Consider the following 14,083-nt stretch of genomic DNA (forward strand, 5'->3'; position numbering starts at 1 on the left):
TTTGGAATCCAGCAAAGAACTTCATTGCTTTATTTACCATCAATTTGCTTGGCTACATGTACACTCTACCTATATTCAATTTTTGTTACAGTCATATTATGTCTTCTACTGTGGTTTGATCCAACAGTGGGTTCCATTACTGGCCATCTTACTTGGAAATGAAATAATTAACAGCAATCCAGGAAATCTCAAGTCTCCAGAGTCATTCTTTTACACAATGACTGCTTATAAGACAAAAACTGATGAAAACCGTTGACTTTTATAATTTGGCATAAGACTGGATTCCTGCATGGACACACTATGCACCAAATACGAACACACATCAATGTAACGTTTGATTAATTATTTACAGGCACTAGCAGCATTTTCCACTTCATCAAATGATGAACAACTACTTTACATCTCTTCACAAAAAACTGTACTTACCTAAAAGTGAACCCTTCTTAAATGCTGATGTAGCAGAAAACATTCCTTTCTCCTTCTGAATATTTGCTATTGTTTCAGCATTTAAAACTACTTCAATGAGACCAACACGATTGTCAGTTGATATGCATCCATAGGGATTCATCCTATTGATATTCAATGGTGACATAGAGTTAATGATTCCAAATCAAATAAAGTACACATAAAGAAATAACAAATGATTAAATGAAAAAGATGCTCTCATGCATGAAAAATGGGATAGTATTGTAGCTCTGATGTTCAAATAAAGCTTTTCTCCCCTTTTCCTTCTTTCTAACTGCTTCCTTTTTTCTCCAGTTGCAAGAGAAACAATTTCATAAAATCACAGATTAAAAAAGGGCATCACCCAATAATGATAAAGATATTAAAAAACTACATTGGGAACATAATGGAATCCACTTCTAGTTTCCAATAATGACAACATTATAATAAATAATTGAGTTATATTTAATGCAGATTCTATCTAAAATTTTAGAAAGCATTTGTAATTGGAGCAAAGCAGTGATTAGTATAAAATGCTAAAAATGAAATAAAAACAGTCTCATTTGCATTTTCAGATTTTTATTTGTAAGCAACTGCTTTTAGTCCTTTCCTCAGACCATCTTCAGGTTTTTCCTTGCCATTATGGCTGCAAGTTGTGGCGTATGGAGCAAGATCTGTCACATCCTTACTTCTATGGATCTCGCTCCATCTGCCACCACCAGCAGTCATAATGGGAGGGAAAAGCCTGAAGACGGTCTGAGGAAAGGGTTGAAACTGGCTGCTAATGAATAAAAAACTGAAAATGTGAACGAGACTGTTATCATTTGATTTTTAACAGGTTTTGTTCCTAAATTTAATTTAATTTCTACATCTACATCTACACTGCACAAACCATTGTGAAGTGCATGGTGGACAGTTTGTCCCATTGTCCCAGTTATTAGGACTTTTCCCCATCCCATTCACATATGAAGCTTGGGAAGAATGATTGTTTAAATGCCTCTGTGTGTGTGCTGTAATTGATCTAATCTTTTCATCAAGATGCCAATGGGAGTGATATGTTGGAAGTTGTAGCATATTCCTAGAGTCGTCATTTAGAGGCTGTCCTTGAAATGTTGTAAGTGGACTTTCTCAGGGTAGTTCTATCTTCAAGAGTCTGTCAGTTAATTTCTTCACCATCTCTATAACTATCTCCCATGGATCAAATAAACCTGTGACTATTCTGCTGCCCTTCTCTGTATACATTCAATATCCCGTGTAACTCCTCTCTGGTAAGGGTACAATACACTTGAGCAATATTCTAGGATGGGTTTGCATGAGTTATTTGTAAGCAATGTCCTTTGTAGTCCAATTGCATTTCCCCAATATTCTACCACCAAAATGAAGTCTACAACCTGCTGTAATCACAACTGATCCTATGTGGTCACAGATTTCCAACTATGATTCATTGATATTATAGTCATAGGATAAAAAGTTATTTTGTTTGGTGAACTGCACAATTTAACATTTGTGAACATTTAAAACAAGTTGCCAATCTTTGCATCACTTTGAAATCTTATCAAGATATGACTGAATATTTATGTAGCTTCTTTCAGACAGTATGCCATTAAAGATAACCACAACATCTGAGGTTACTATTAATATTGTCTGCAAGGTCATTAATAAACAACATGTACAGCAAGAGCCCCAATACTTCCCTGGGGCACACCCAAAGTTACTTCAACATCTGGTAATGACTGTGCATCCAAGATAACTTACTGCACCCTCCCTACCAAAAAATCTTTAATCCAGGCACAAATTTCTATTGATACCCAATACAGTTCTACTTTTGATAACAAGCGTAAATGTGGTACTGGATCATATGCTTTTCGGAAATCAAGAAACAGGGCATCACTTAACTGTCTTTATCCAAAGCTTTCATTATGTCATGTGAAAAAAGTGCAAATTGGGTTTCAAATGATCCACGTTTTCGGAATCCATGCTACTTGGCATGGAGGAGGCCATTCTGTTCGAGATACCTCACTATGTTCAAGCTCAGAATATGTTCCAAGATTCAACAACATATCGATGTCATGGTTATTGGAGGGTAGCTTTGTGAATCACTTCTAGTACCCCGTTATAAACGGGTCTGAATTTTCTTTCTTCTCACTAATGGGCATGTTTCTCTCTCTCTCTCTCTCTCTCTCTCTCTCTCTCTCTCTTCTTGAGGGTTTTACAATAGATTATAATGTTAAGAAAGGGGGCTAATTCAGTTGCAAATTTTATGTGAGAGCTTCTTTTTGTATATTGTCTCTCAGCTTTACGTATGAAATGTATGAAATTGTGCTTCAGAACAGTGTCACGTTATCCAGGCTCGCTTTAATATAAGTATAAAAATTATTTTCCATCATTTTACTTGCTTTACACAGCGTTCTCTTACATATATATATATATATATATATATATATATATATATATATATATATATATATATATATATATATTGGAGTACATGGAAAATGTAGTGAGCCATCTATTTTCAAGCTATCAATTTCACATGAAAAACTCATTAATAAAAATTTATGAATATCAGAGAAAAGCCCCATATCAAACGATGGAGTACAGATTATGGTCATAATTGTAGACGACAAGGCATTTGGAAAAATCTAAAAATTTAATGCCTCCTTTGGAGGAAGAAATTTAACACACAACAAAAGAATCTTTAACTACTGACTGTCTCAGACTAGGTGGTTTACAGACTGCACATTTGGCATTCTGGCAAATAAATGGAGAATTTTTCAATGTCCAAATGATGTCTGAGAAGAATTTGCAATTGCCATCATAAAACCATTCTGTGTTTTACAAAATTATTTGCCTGAAAGATATGAATATAAATGTGTGGAGCCATCTGGCTGTCATGCAGTCTGATGTGTTCTAATGGCTTCTGCAGCAAGGAAATCCTAGTTGCCCAGTGTACGGTCTAAAATTCACTGTCATTGTTTTCTTGGCTGCTGCTACGGCCTGACTGCCTTGTGTGTTACAGCCCTAAAAGTTCAGTGATTGGCAGCATATAGAAGAGCACAGCACACCAGAGACCAGTGGCTGACCAATAAACTGCCACCATGTGACCATGCGACAGCAGTTTATTTGGTCAGCCACTGGTTTCTTCAACTTAAAAAAAAGTAGAAATTTTTTCACGACACAATGATGGCATGTTTCACCTATATTATTCCTCTTTCAAACCTTAATAATCTCATGAAATCATGTATGAAGAAGTATACTGGAAAGTCTGTTCTTGATAAAATAGTTTGAGGAAGTTATACTTTCAGTCTCTGTAAGAAGAGAAAGTGTAACACATCAGATGAAGTGTACAATTACACATTTCTTTAGGTTTAGTCATATGCCACTCTCTGAACAAACACAATTCAGTGCCAACATCCGGGTTGTTAGCATTTTGTCAATAATATTGAAAGAGGTGTATGTGCAGATAGTCATAAACTATTCATGCTGATGAGCAGCTGTATCAGAAGGACCATGCATTTTGTACAAGTTATACAAAAATTGTTTCCTGTGTATCCTTTGACTACATCCATACAATGGCGATTGTTGGTGGGTGAAATATAAATGTGGGCAGAAGTAAAATTATGCCTCCAAAGACTACTGCTTGCTGCTCTAACTTATGTTCCACTCACAAGCTTATTTGTGGTGTTAGATTTTGATCATCATCATGACAGGAAAATAAGAGACTCGTGTCAATTTCTGCTGCTCTATTCCCTGGTTGGAAATAGAGCTTGAAATCATCACGTTGCCTTGTCACATTCCACTAAGCAGAAAATATCCCAAAATATCATTAAAAAATAGCACTGATTGCACTGGCTGCTCAAATTAGTGCTAGCCGGACTGGAGACAAATGATTATCATTACTTTAAGGCAGCTCCCATATTTCATAAATTTTTTTAATACTGCAGAACAGTCCTCCTCCCTTTTCATTAAATTTCTTACAATTCTTCAAATCATTCTCCTGATGACATCTGACAAATTATACTCTCACTTCTATTAATTTCCTAGATTATCTAGGTCCATTGTTTTCTGTGTTAAGTCAGTTAAGATTTTTCTTATATATAGGCATGCAGCAAGTTTGACCTGTTGCCATGCAGGGGAGAGAGATTTAAAATGAATGATATTTCAAAATCCTGGTACCATAAATTACAAATAATGTACATGTTATTAATACTGTATGTTTTATGATTCAGTACGAAACATAGAGCTGAAAAAGAGGCAATGAATGTCCCAAAACATTCATAAAGGACTATATCAAACTTAACTGCTGCTGTTGAAATCACTTACCTCAAGTCCAGACCCTCGTTTTTCCACAATTTGTCCATTATTCTCAGCATTTGCAGTGTTAACATATCTTGTCTCAAGTCATCACCATTTTTAAAAATGATAAATATGTCATCACCATATGGATCATCGTTTTCAAACACAATCCACAAAGGCCTCATTTTGCTATCCATGACTCTGCATTTTTCAATCCTGAAATTATTGTTAAAATGAAGAATTTCTGTCATCAGAGGGGAAAAAAAAAGTACCAAGACTAGCTGCAACGGAAGTTCACATTAAAGTATGGAATATGGAAATCACTGCAGGAAAAAATTTCTTTTACAGTAATCAAGATGAGGCAAAATGAAAAACTACTTAAAAAACAAAGAAGAAGACGAAACAGATGATAGGAACTGAATTGATCCTTGTTGATGAACAGGGGAACTAACCATCACAGAAAATGTCGGAAACTGATTTCGATGCACCAATCGATCGCTGTCACATGTTTGTGCATGTGCATCCCCCACATGCTCTGTTCCGAGTACTCTGCTGTGTCATTACATTAGAGGAGCAGGCATGCTTAATGAGCAACTGAGTGTGACACAAGAAAGTGCTCATGATAGAACAATGTATCTTCATTTTCGAGTTTTATGCAACCCACAATTCATGAAAAATGTGTGCAGAAAAGTTTACGGAAGAGTTTAAGACAGCAAGTGTCCTGATGAAACCTCTCGCAAAGTCTGGAATGCAAAACTTAGTGGCAAAATGGCGCAATACAGGCTTTGTAGCTAATAAAATCCGTAACTACTGGAAAAGATTTTGAACACCACACAACATTGCTTGAGTGACAAAGAAGACCTGCGTCTGTATTCTTACAAACTTGCAGTTGTGCATGAGATTTATTTATTTTTATTGGCCTTTGGTTTCATGACCAAACAGCCAACCATATGTTATACTTATCAGTAATAAATACCAGTTTGACTACTATCTATGTACAAATTTAAATCCATTTGTAGCAAAAGTGGTATATATTTCTTACAAAACATATGTGTACACTGTGCTAATCTATGTGCAACATGCATGACTTAAAGGGACCAAATGAACTTTTCCATATCGTATGAAGATGGTATCATCTTCAGTGCGGATGCACTCACATTGCCCAAACTCTTACGGAAATGGATAGAGTGATTGACGCGAGTAATGAGTATGGTGGGCAGGGGCACTACAAATGTAGTGTTTGGACAGAAAATTGGAAAGTGTGGGTCTCATGGGGAGCATGCCAGGGATAAGTCCCTGTAGTTGCACTATACTCTGTGTCCTCAGTGGCTCAGTCAGATGGAGCGTCTGCCACAGTCGGGGCACGCATTTTCAACTGTCGCTGTTGATATTTATCAACACCCATCAGCAGCTAACGATCTGGATTTCATTGTAATTTCATTTTCCATACTGAGTTCTGTCGATGGTTTCTGACTGAAGTGGAATCATGACTTTTGGATCCTCAGATGGATCCTTCAGATGACGTCTGGTTCAGCTTGCCAGTGTATGTCAAGTCACCAAACAAGCAACGTTATTGATCAGAACATCCCCATCAAACTCTGAAATTATGCTGCATAATCTCATGACTGGTGTTTCATATGCAATGTATCATGTCTGAATCACAATGATTATTGCACCAAACTATTAATGCTATGTAGCTCGTGAAGATTATTAGGCCATATTCACAGAAGTTGAATGGCTGTGGAAAACATGTACAGATGGAGCAAAAGCGCACACAGTCAGGCCAGTTTTATTTCGCTCACCCAGTATAAATCTTTCACATATCCCTTTTCGAGATTACCAGTAATTACACTTATTTCACACAGTGAAAAGAAGTTTGAAAAGATTTACTGTATACCTCAACTAGTCAAAATGCACGTTTGATGATGAGGGAAGCACAGTGCCATGATTCATTTAGCAGGGACATTGAAGGACCTGTTCTTGTACCGAGTGTAAGTAAAACCTGGAACAGCAAAAATAATTTTTTATACCTGATACTATTTGCGTCTGCAATCAACTATTCCTTATTTGTGAGTAGAATTAAAATAAGAGGAGAGGAGAAGAGATTAATTATCAAAAACACTCTGGGTGTAGTGCTCCACAAGTGTAGTATAATCCCAGTTAGTTGGGATAATGTGGGGGAGAAGATGCACAAATAATAAAAACCACAGACAATTGAGATATTTTCAAACATGTATTATTTGTTTGATATTTTGTCCAAATTCTGTGCATAGGTACTGTAGGTCTGTTTATTACTTAAAATATTCTGTGATGACATTTTTTTGCGCAGGATTGTGAATTTTTCTTGCAGCGATAATGTCATTATCTTCATCCCCACTTTCACATTCACTGCCCTCTTCTTTGTTTTGTTGTGAAGCAGCAGTCATAATTTTGGCGACACTCATGTACTGGAAATTGAGTTCAGATGCATCGATCTTCAACCACTTATTCAAATTTTCTTCTTCGACATCTTCAAAACAATTTAAACCCAAAGCCAGATTTATAAAATGTAGATTTCTTCATGTTTTGCCTTAACATTTTTAAGCAAAGTAACTGTATATGTCTATTTGGCTGCAATTTTATTAAATAATAAAGTGTCTTCATGTTTTTTGGTGCAGATAGCCCAGAACTGGAACCACAATTCTTGACAAAATCCTGTATTTCTTGCTTACTCCTTTTTATATCTCAAATAGTCTGCATTCCAGTACCACAATCAGCATTTAGTTTTGCAGCAGCTTCCTCCGTCTGAAATCTTTCAATAAATTCTAACTTTTGTTTTAAAGTCAACCCAAACTTCTTTAATTTATCCGATATCTCTTCTATAATCTTTTTAAAAATTGTTTTTTTGACACTTAAACACCAATTAACGTCAGAAAACTGAGTTTGTTTTTGATTTACAAGGAACATGCTGGCCAATAACAATGGAAATGATACTCCATTGTCACACAGCTGTCATTTAAACAATGGAAATGTCACTTATTGTCAAGCAACTGGTTGTTTATTGCTCTTTATCACTAAAAAAATTACATTCCCCCTCCCTCCCTCCCTCCTCCTCTCTCTCTCTCTCTCTCTCTCTCTCTCTCTCTCTCTCTCTCTCTCTCTCTCAAATAATTGGGAGTACACTGTAGATGCTATGCAACAACTGTTCAGGTATATACTTGTTTCTTAAGACTACTGGTAGTGTAGCAATAAAGCCTCATTACATTTTACAAATTCTTATATGTTCTGCAACTAGAACACCTGTGTGTTTCTACAGAGTTTCTGGATTTCTGTCTCATAACATGTAATATACACAAATAAAGTAGATTCCTCTGCACAGAATTGCTATTTTAGCACCCAAAACTCTTACTTTTTTCTGTATTTTAGGAATAAAAACTTAGGTAGCATAGTCAGTTTTAATGTTTTGTTAATCCCGAGATCACCAAAACCAAGCAGCAAAAAATGGAGCTACAGCCTTTTCATGGAAAATATACAAACATTTTTGGCAATTTCATTTCACGGGTATTAGACTGTAGTGCACAGCATGTTTCTCTGCTCATTGTTTTGTCTTCTAATGCTGGAAACATCAACAGAAGCTATAAAGACTCAAATAGTAGTTTCAAACTTAAACTAGCTCAGCAAGTCAAACTGTTTACATGTATCTACCCAACACCTGTGTCATGACATCATAAGACTGCTGCCTAAAATTGTGGAGTTGCACTGGCTTGTGTTATGCAGCTTGTAGTTGAGGAAGAGAATTTCTATGGCCTCTATGTACAGCAATAGCATAGTAATGTCTGGACCTTTAAAAAACCACAGTATCACAGAAACTAATTTGGTGTTCCCTGGTCCCGGGTCACAATCTACTACTGCCAATTTACCCTACCCGTGTTGCCTTGATGACAGTTGCTCTTGCGTTCTATAAGCCAGGTGTTAACACTTCGTTTTGTAGTTCCTCTGAACAAGTGCCTGCATGTGCAAAGGATATTTTACACCTCTGCTGTGGTAAGTGGTGCGAGAAGGTCCTTTGCAGTATTCAAACAGAAATTCAAAAGCCGTACCAACATTTTATATATATCATGACCCATTGTTGCATGGATTTATATATTCAGTTTCGCTTCTCTCTCAGTCTTCATGGCCTATGATGACATCCCCAGCATTATGAGATGACACATTAGCCACAGAAACATGGCATGAAATATGGCCTCATAAACAAAAACAAAAATCACCTAGTATGCAAACACTGGCAGTGAAATCCTTCATTGTATGATTTAAATACATGCCTGAAGTGCTTCAGAAAAATTCCAAGAAACTGAAATAATAATTCTCACATAGACAGTTAAACACTGGTTCCGCCAAATACATGTTCAATGCCTTAGTCACTATGCCTTTCAAATACTAGAGAGAGGGACTGATGATTTAGCAGTTTGGTCCCTTCTCTCCTCTTTTAAACCAACCAATCTACTAGAGAGACAATGTTTTATATAATTCAGACCTCAAACATAGCCAATAACATGCCTATTATAATTAGTATATATGACACACTGTATGCATAGTGAATGCATTATTGTAGCCAAGATAGACGTGGAGCCTACCCTAACACAGTAATCCAAGTTTATATGCCAACTGGCTCTGCAGATTACGAAGAGACTGAAGAAATGTATGATGAGATAAAACAAATTATTCAGATAGTGAAGGGAGATGAAAATTTAATTGTGATGGTAGACTGGAATTCGGCAGTAGGAAAAGGAAGAGAAGGAAAAGTAGTAGGTGAATATGGAATGGGGGTAAGGAATGAAAGAGAAAGCTGCCTCGTAGAATTTTGCACAGAGCATAACTTAATCATAGCTAACACTTGGTTTAAGAATCATAAAAGACGGCTGTATATGTGGAAGAGGCCTGGAGACACTGGAAGGTTTCAGATACATTATATAATGGTAAGACAGAGATTTAGGAACCATATTTGAAATTGTAACAGAAGAGATATTGAATTTAATTGATGAAAGGAGAAAATATAAAAATGTAGTAAATGAAGCAGGCAAAAAGGAATGTCTCCAAAATGAGATTGACAGGAGGTGCAAAATGGCTAAGCAGGTAGGGCTAAAGGACAAATGTAAGGATATAGAGGCTCATCTCACTAGGGGTAAGATAGATACTGCCTACAGGAAAATTAAAGAGACCTTTGGAGAAAAGAGAACCATTTGTATGACTATCAAGAGCTCAGATGGAAAACCAGTTCTAAGCAAAGAAAGGAAAGCAGAAAGGTGGAAGGAGTATATAGAGGGTCTATACAAGGGTGATGTACTTGAGGACAATAATATGGAAATGGAAGAGGATGCATATGTAGATGAAGATGAAATGGGAGATACGATACTGCGTGAAGAGTTTGACAGAGCACTGAAAAGTCAAAGATAGGCCCCAGGAATAGACAACATTCCATTAGTACTACTGATAGCCTTGGGAGAGCCAGCCCTGACAAAACTCTACCATCTGGTGAGCAAGATGTACGAGACAATTGAAATACCCTCGGACTTCAAGAAGAATATAATAATTCCAGTCCCAAACAAAGCAGGTGTTGACAGATGTGAAAACTACCGAACTATCAGCTTAATAAGTCACGGCTACAAAATACTGGCACGAATTCTTTACAGACGAATGGAAAAACTGGTAGAAGCTGACCTTGGGGAAGATCAGTTCGGGTTCCATAGAAATGTTAGAACATGTGAGCCAATACTGACCCTTTGACTTATCTTAGAAGATATATTAAGGAAAGGCAAACCTTCATTTCTAGCATTTGTAGATTTAGAGAAAGCTTTTGACAATCTTGACCGGAATGCTACCTTTCACATTTTGAAGGCGGCAGGGGTCAAAAACAGGAAGCGAAAGGCTATTTACAATTTGAACAGCAACCAGATATCAGTTATAAGAGTCGAGGGGTATGCAAGGGAAGCAGTGGTTGAGAAGGGAGTGAGACATGGTTGCAGCCTATCCCCGATGTTATTCAATCTGTATATTGAGCAATCAGTAAATGAAACAAAAGAAAAATTTGAGTAGGAACTAAAATCCATAGAGAAGACATAAAAACTTTGAGGTATGCCGACGACATTTTAATTCTGTCAGAGACAGAAAAGGATCTGGAAGAGCAGTTGAATGGAATGGACAATGTCTTGAAGATTAGATTAGATTAGATTAGATTTACTTTCATTCCAATTGATCCGTAGTGAGGAGGTCCTCCAGGATGTGGAACATGTCAGAAAAACAACAATACATGACAAATATTTACAACTAAAACAAATAAGCTAATGTACCATTCCACAGGTCCCAAGTGGAATGATCGTCATTTTTTAATGAACACTAAGAGTCATTTTACAAATACTAATGCACTGAATTTAAAATAAAAAAGTTTTTTATTTATTTATAAGGTAATAAACATGTAATACAACTACTGTAATACTTATTTCCAATGAACACATTACTGCACTGAAATTGTGCAGAAGTTATGTTGTACTTATATACAAATCAGTTGGTTTTACTGAGAAATTCATCAATGGAGTAGAAGGAGTTGGCCACCAATAAATCCTTTAGGCTTCTCTTAAACTGAATTTCATTGGTTGTTAAGCTTTTTATGGCTGCTGGCAAGTTATTGAAAATGTGTGTTCCTGAATAATGCACACCTTTTTGTACAAGACTAAATGACTTTAAATCCTTGTGAAGATTATTCTTATTTCTAGTATTGATTCCATGAATTGAGCTGTTGGTTTGAAAAAGTGATATATTTTTAATGACAAATTTAATTAAGGAATAAATATATTGGGAAGCTGTAGTTAGTATCCCTAGTTCCCTAAACAGGCTTCTGCAGGATGTTCTTGAGTTCACACCACATATAATTCTTACTGCACGTTTTTGTGCCCAGAAAACTTTAGCTTGGCTTGATGAATTACCCCAAAAAATAATCCCATATGACATTATGGAATGAAAGTAAGCATAGTATGCCAGCTTTTTCATTTTTATATCCCCTATGTCTGACAAAATTCGCATTGCAAACAGAGATTTGTTAAGACGCTTCAGCAGTTCTGTGGTGTGCTCCTCCCAGTTGAATTTATTATCAAGCTGTAATCCCAAGAATTTAACACTGTCCACTTCTTCTATCTTCTTGTCATCGTATGTTAGACATATACTCTTGGGACACCCCTTACAAGTTCTGAACTGCATGTAGTGTGTTTTTTCAAAGTTTAGTGACAAAGAATTGGCTAGGAACCAGTGATTAATGTCCACAAATATTTTATTGGCTGATCTTTCTAAGACTACACTTGATTTGCTATTTATTGCAATGTTTGTATCATCAGCAAACAAAACAAACTTGGCATTTGGTAATGTTACTGATGAAAGGTCATTGATATACACAAGAAAAAGTAAGGGCCCTAAAATGGAACTTTGTGGGACCCCACATGTAATTAGTTCCCAGTTGGATGATGCCTGATAGCTTGATACATGTCTCTTTCCTAATAACACCCTTCGTTTCCTGACAGAGATATAAGATTTGAACCATTTTGCAGCATTTCCTGTTACACTAAATATTCTAGTTTACTTAAAAGGATATTGTGATTTACACAGTCAAATGCCTTTAACAGATCACAAAATATACCAGTTGTCTGCAATTTTTTATCTGATGAATTAAGCACATTTTCACTGTAAGTGTAGATAGCCTTCTCAATACCAGAACCCTTTAGAAATCTGAACTGTGACTTTGACAGTGTGTTATTTTAGATAAGACGGTTATAAAGCTGATTGTACATTACTTTTTCGAAAATTTTTGAGAATGCTGGCAACAGTGAAATTGGACGGAAATTTGATGCTATTTCTTTATCTCCCTTCTTACACAGTGGCTTAACTTCAGCATATTTCAGCCATTCAGGAAATATTCCACTGATAACGACTGGTTACACAGACAGCTTAATATGTTACTTAGCTCAGAATCACATTCTTTAATTAACTTTGTTGATATTTCATCATACCCACTAGATGTTTTTGATTTTAAAGATTTTATGATGGACATTATTTCTGTTGGGGTAGTGAGGGTCAAATTCATATTATGGAAGTTACTTGAAATGTCTGGTCTAAGGTAATCCATAGCAGCATCTACCGAACCTGACAACCCCATCTTTTCAGTAACAGTTATAAAATGTTTGTTAAAAAGTTCTGCAACACTACACACATCTGTCCCCAATGTATCATTTACTCTTAATGCTATTTGTTCCTCTTCATGTCTGGTTCTACCAGTCTCCTCCTTCACTATATCCCATATTGTCTTTATTTTGTTATCTGATATGACTATCTTTTCCTTTTAATATATTTGCTTTGACATCCATATTACAGTCTTTAATATTTTGCAGTATTTCTTATAATGTGCTATAGCATCAACATTGGAAATGTTTCGGATTGACAGATACAGTTTTCTTTTTGTTTTACAAGATACCCCTATTCCTCGAGTAATCCATGGCTTCTTTGTAGACTTTGCTCTAACCTTGGTAAGTTTTGGGGGAAAGCAGTGTTCGAATAAGGTAAGCACTTTATTAGCAAAAATGTTATATTTTTCATTCATGCCATGAGCACTGTAAACATCAGTCCAGTGAATGTCTCTGAGGAGTGTCCTAAAATAATCAATTTTTGGCTTACTGATTACCCTCTTGAGCTCAGATTTAACAGATTTTATATCCTGTTCAGTATTAACATTTAACAGAAGGAACTGCATGTCATGGTCTGAGAGGCCACTGACTATTGCTTTTGTAATATAATTTTGTTCATTTGACTTTTCTATAAAGATATTATCAATGGCTGTTTGTGAGCAAGTGGTTATCCTAGTGGGGAACTTTACTGTGGGAATTAGGTTGAATGATAGTGTTACTAACTCAAATAAGTTCTTATTGGGAGAGTCTTTAAGGAAATCCACATTGAAATCACCAGCAACCACTATTTCTTTGTTTTTGGTTGTTAAATGGGCCAGTACAGCTTCAAGGTGGTTTACAAACAGATTAAAGTTACCTGCAGGTGCTCGATATACACTTAATATTATGAAAGATTTTTTGTGAAAATCTAATTCTGTTGCACATGCTTCCATATGCTGTTCTAAGCAAAATTTATGAATGTCTATGTTCTTAAATTTATGACAGTTCCTGATAAATGTGGCAACTCCTCCTTTCTCCATTTCTGATCTACAAAAGTGAGATGCTAACCTAAACCCTGTAACACTTAAAAGTTCTATACCAGTGGTCACATGATGTTCAGAGAGGCAGATTATGTCAGCTGGGTTTGAAGACTCTAATTT

At 36.1% G+C, this 14,083-nt stretch overlaps 1 protein-coding gene across 1 annotated transcript in view; it reads right to left on the reverse strand.

Moving 5' to 3' along the window:
• Positions 1 to 14,083, reverse strand: part of LOC126175650 (phosphatidylinositol 4,5-bisphosphate 3-kinase catalytic subunit delta isoform) — a 178,729-nt gene that overhangs the window by 21,551 nt on the left and 143,095 nt on the right. The window contains exons 14-15 of the mRNA XM_049922542.1: positions 4,768 to 4,956; positions 427 to 569 (exon numbers count right to left, since the gene is read on the reverse strand). Coding sequence (XP_049778499.1) covers positions 427 to 569; positions 4,768 to 4,956 — 332 coding nt within the window. The remainder of the gene's footprint in view (positions 1 to 426; positions 570 to 4,767; positions 4,957 to 14,083) is intronic.

This window comes from Schistocerca cancellata, chromosome 3, assembly GCF_023864275.1.
Source record: "Schistocerca cancellata isolate TAMUIC-IGC-003103 chromosome 3, iqSchCanc2.1, whole genome shotgun sequence".
In the NCBI taxonomy this organism is placed as follows: domain Eukaryota; kingdom Metazoa; phylum Arthropoda; class Insecta; order Orthoptera; family Acrididae; genus Schistocerca; species Schistocerca cancellata.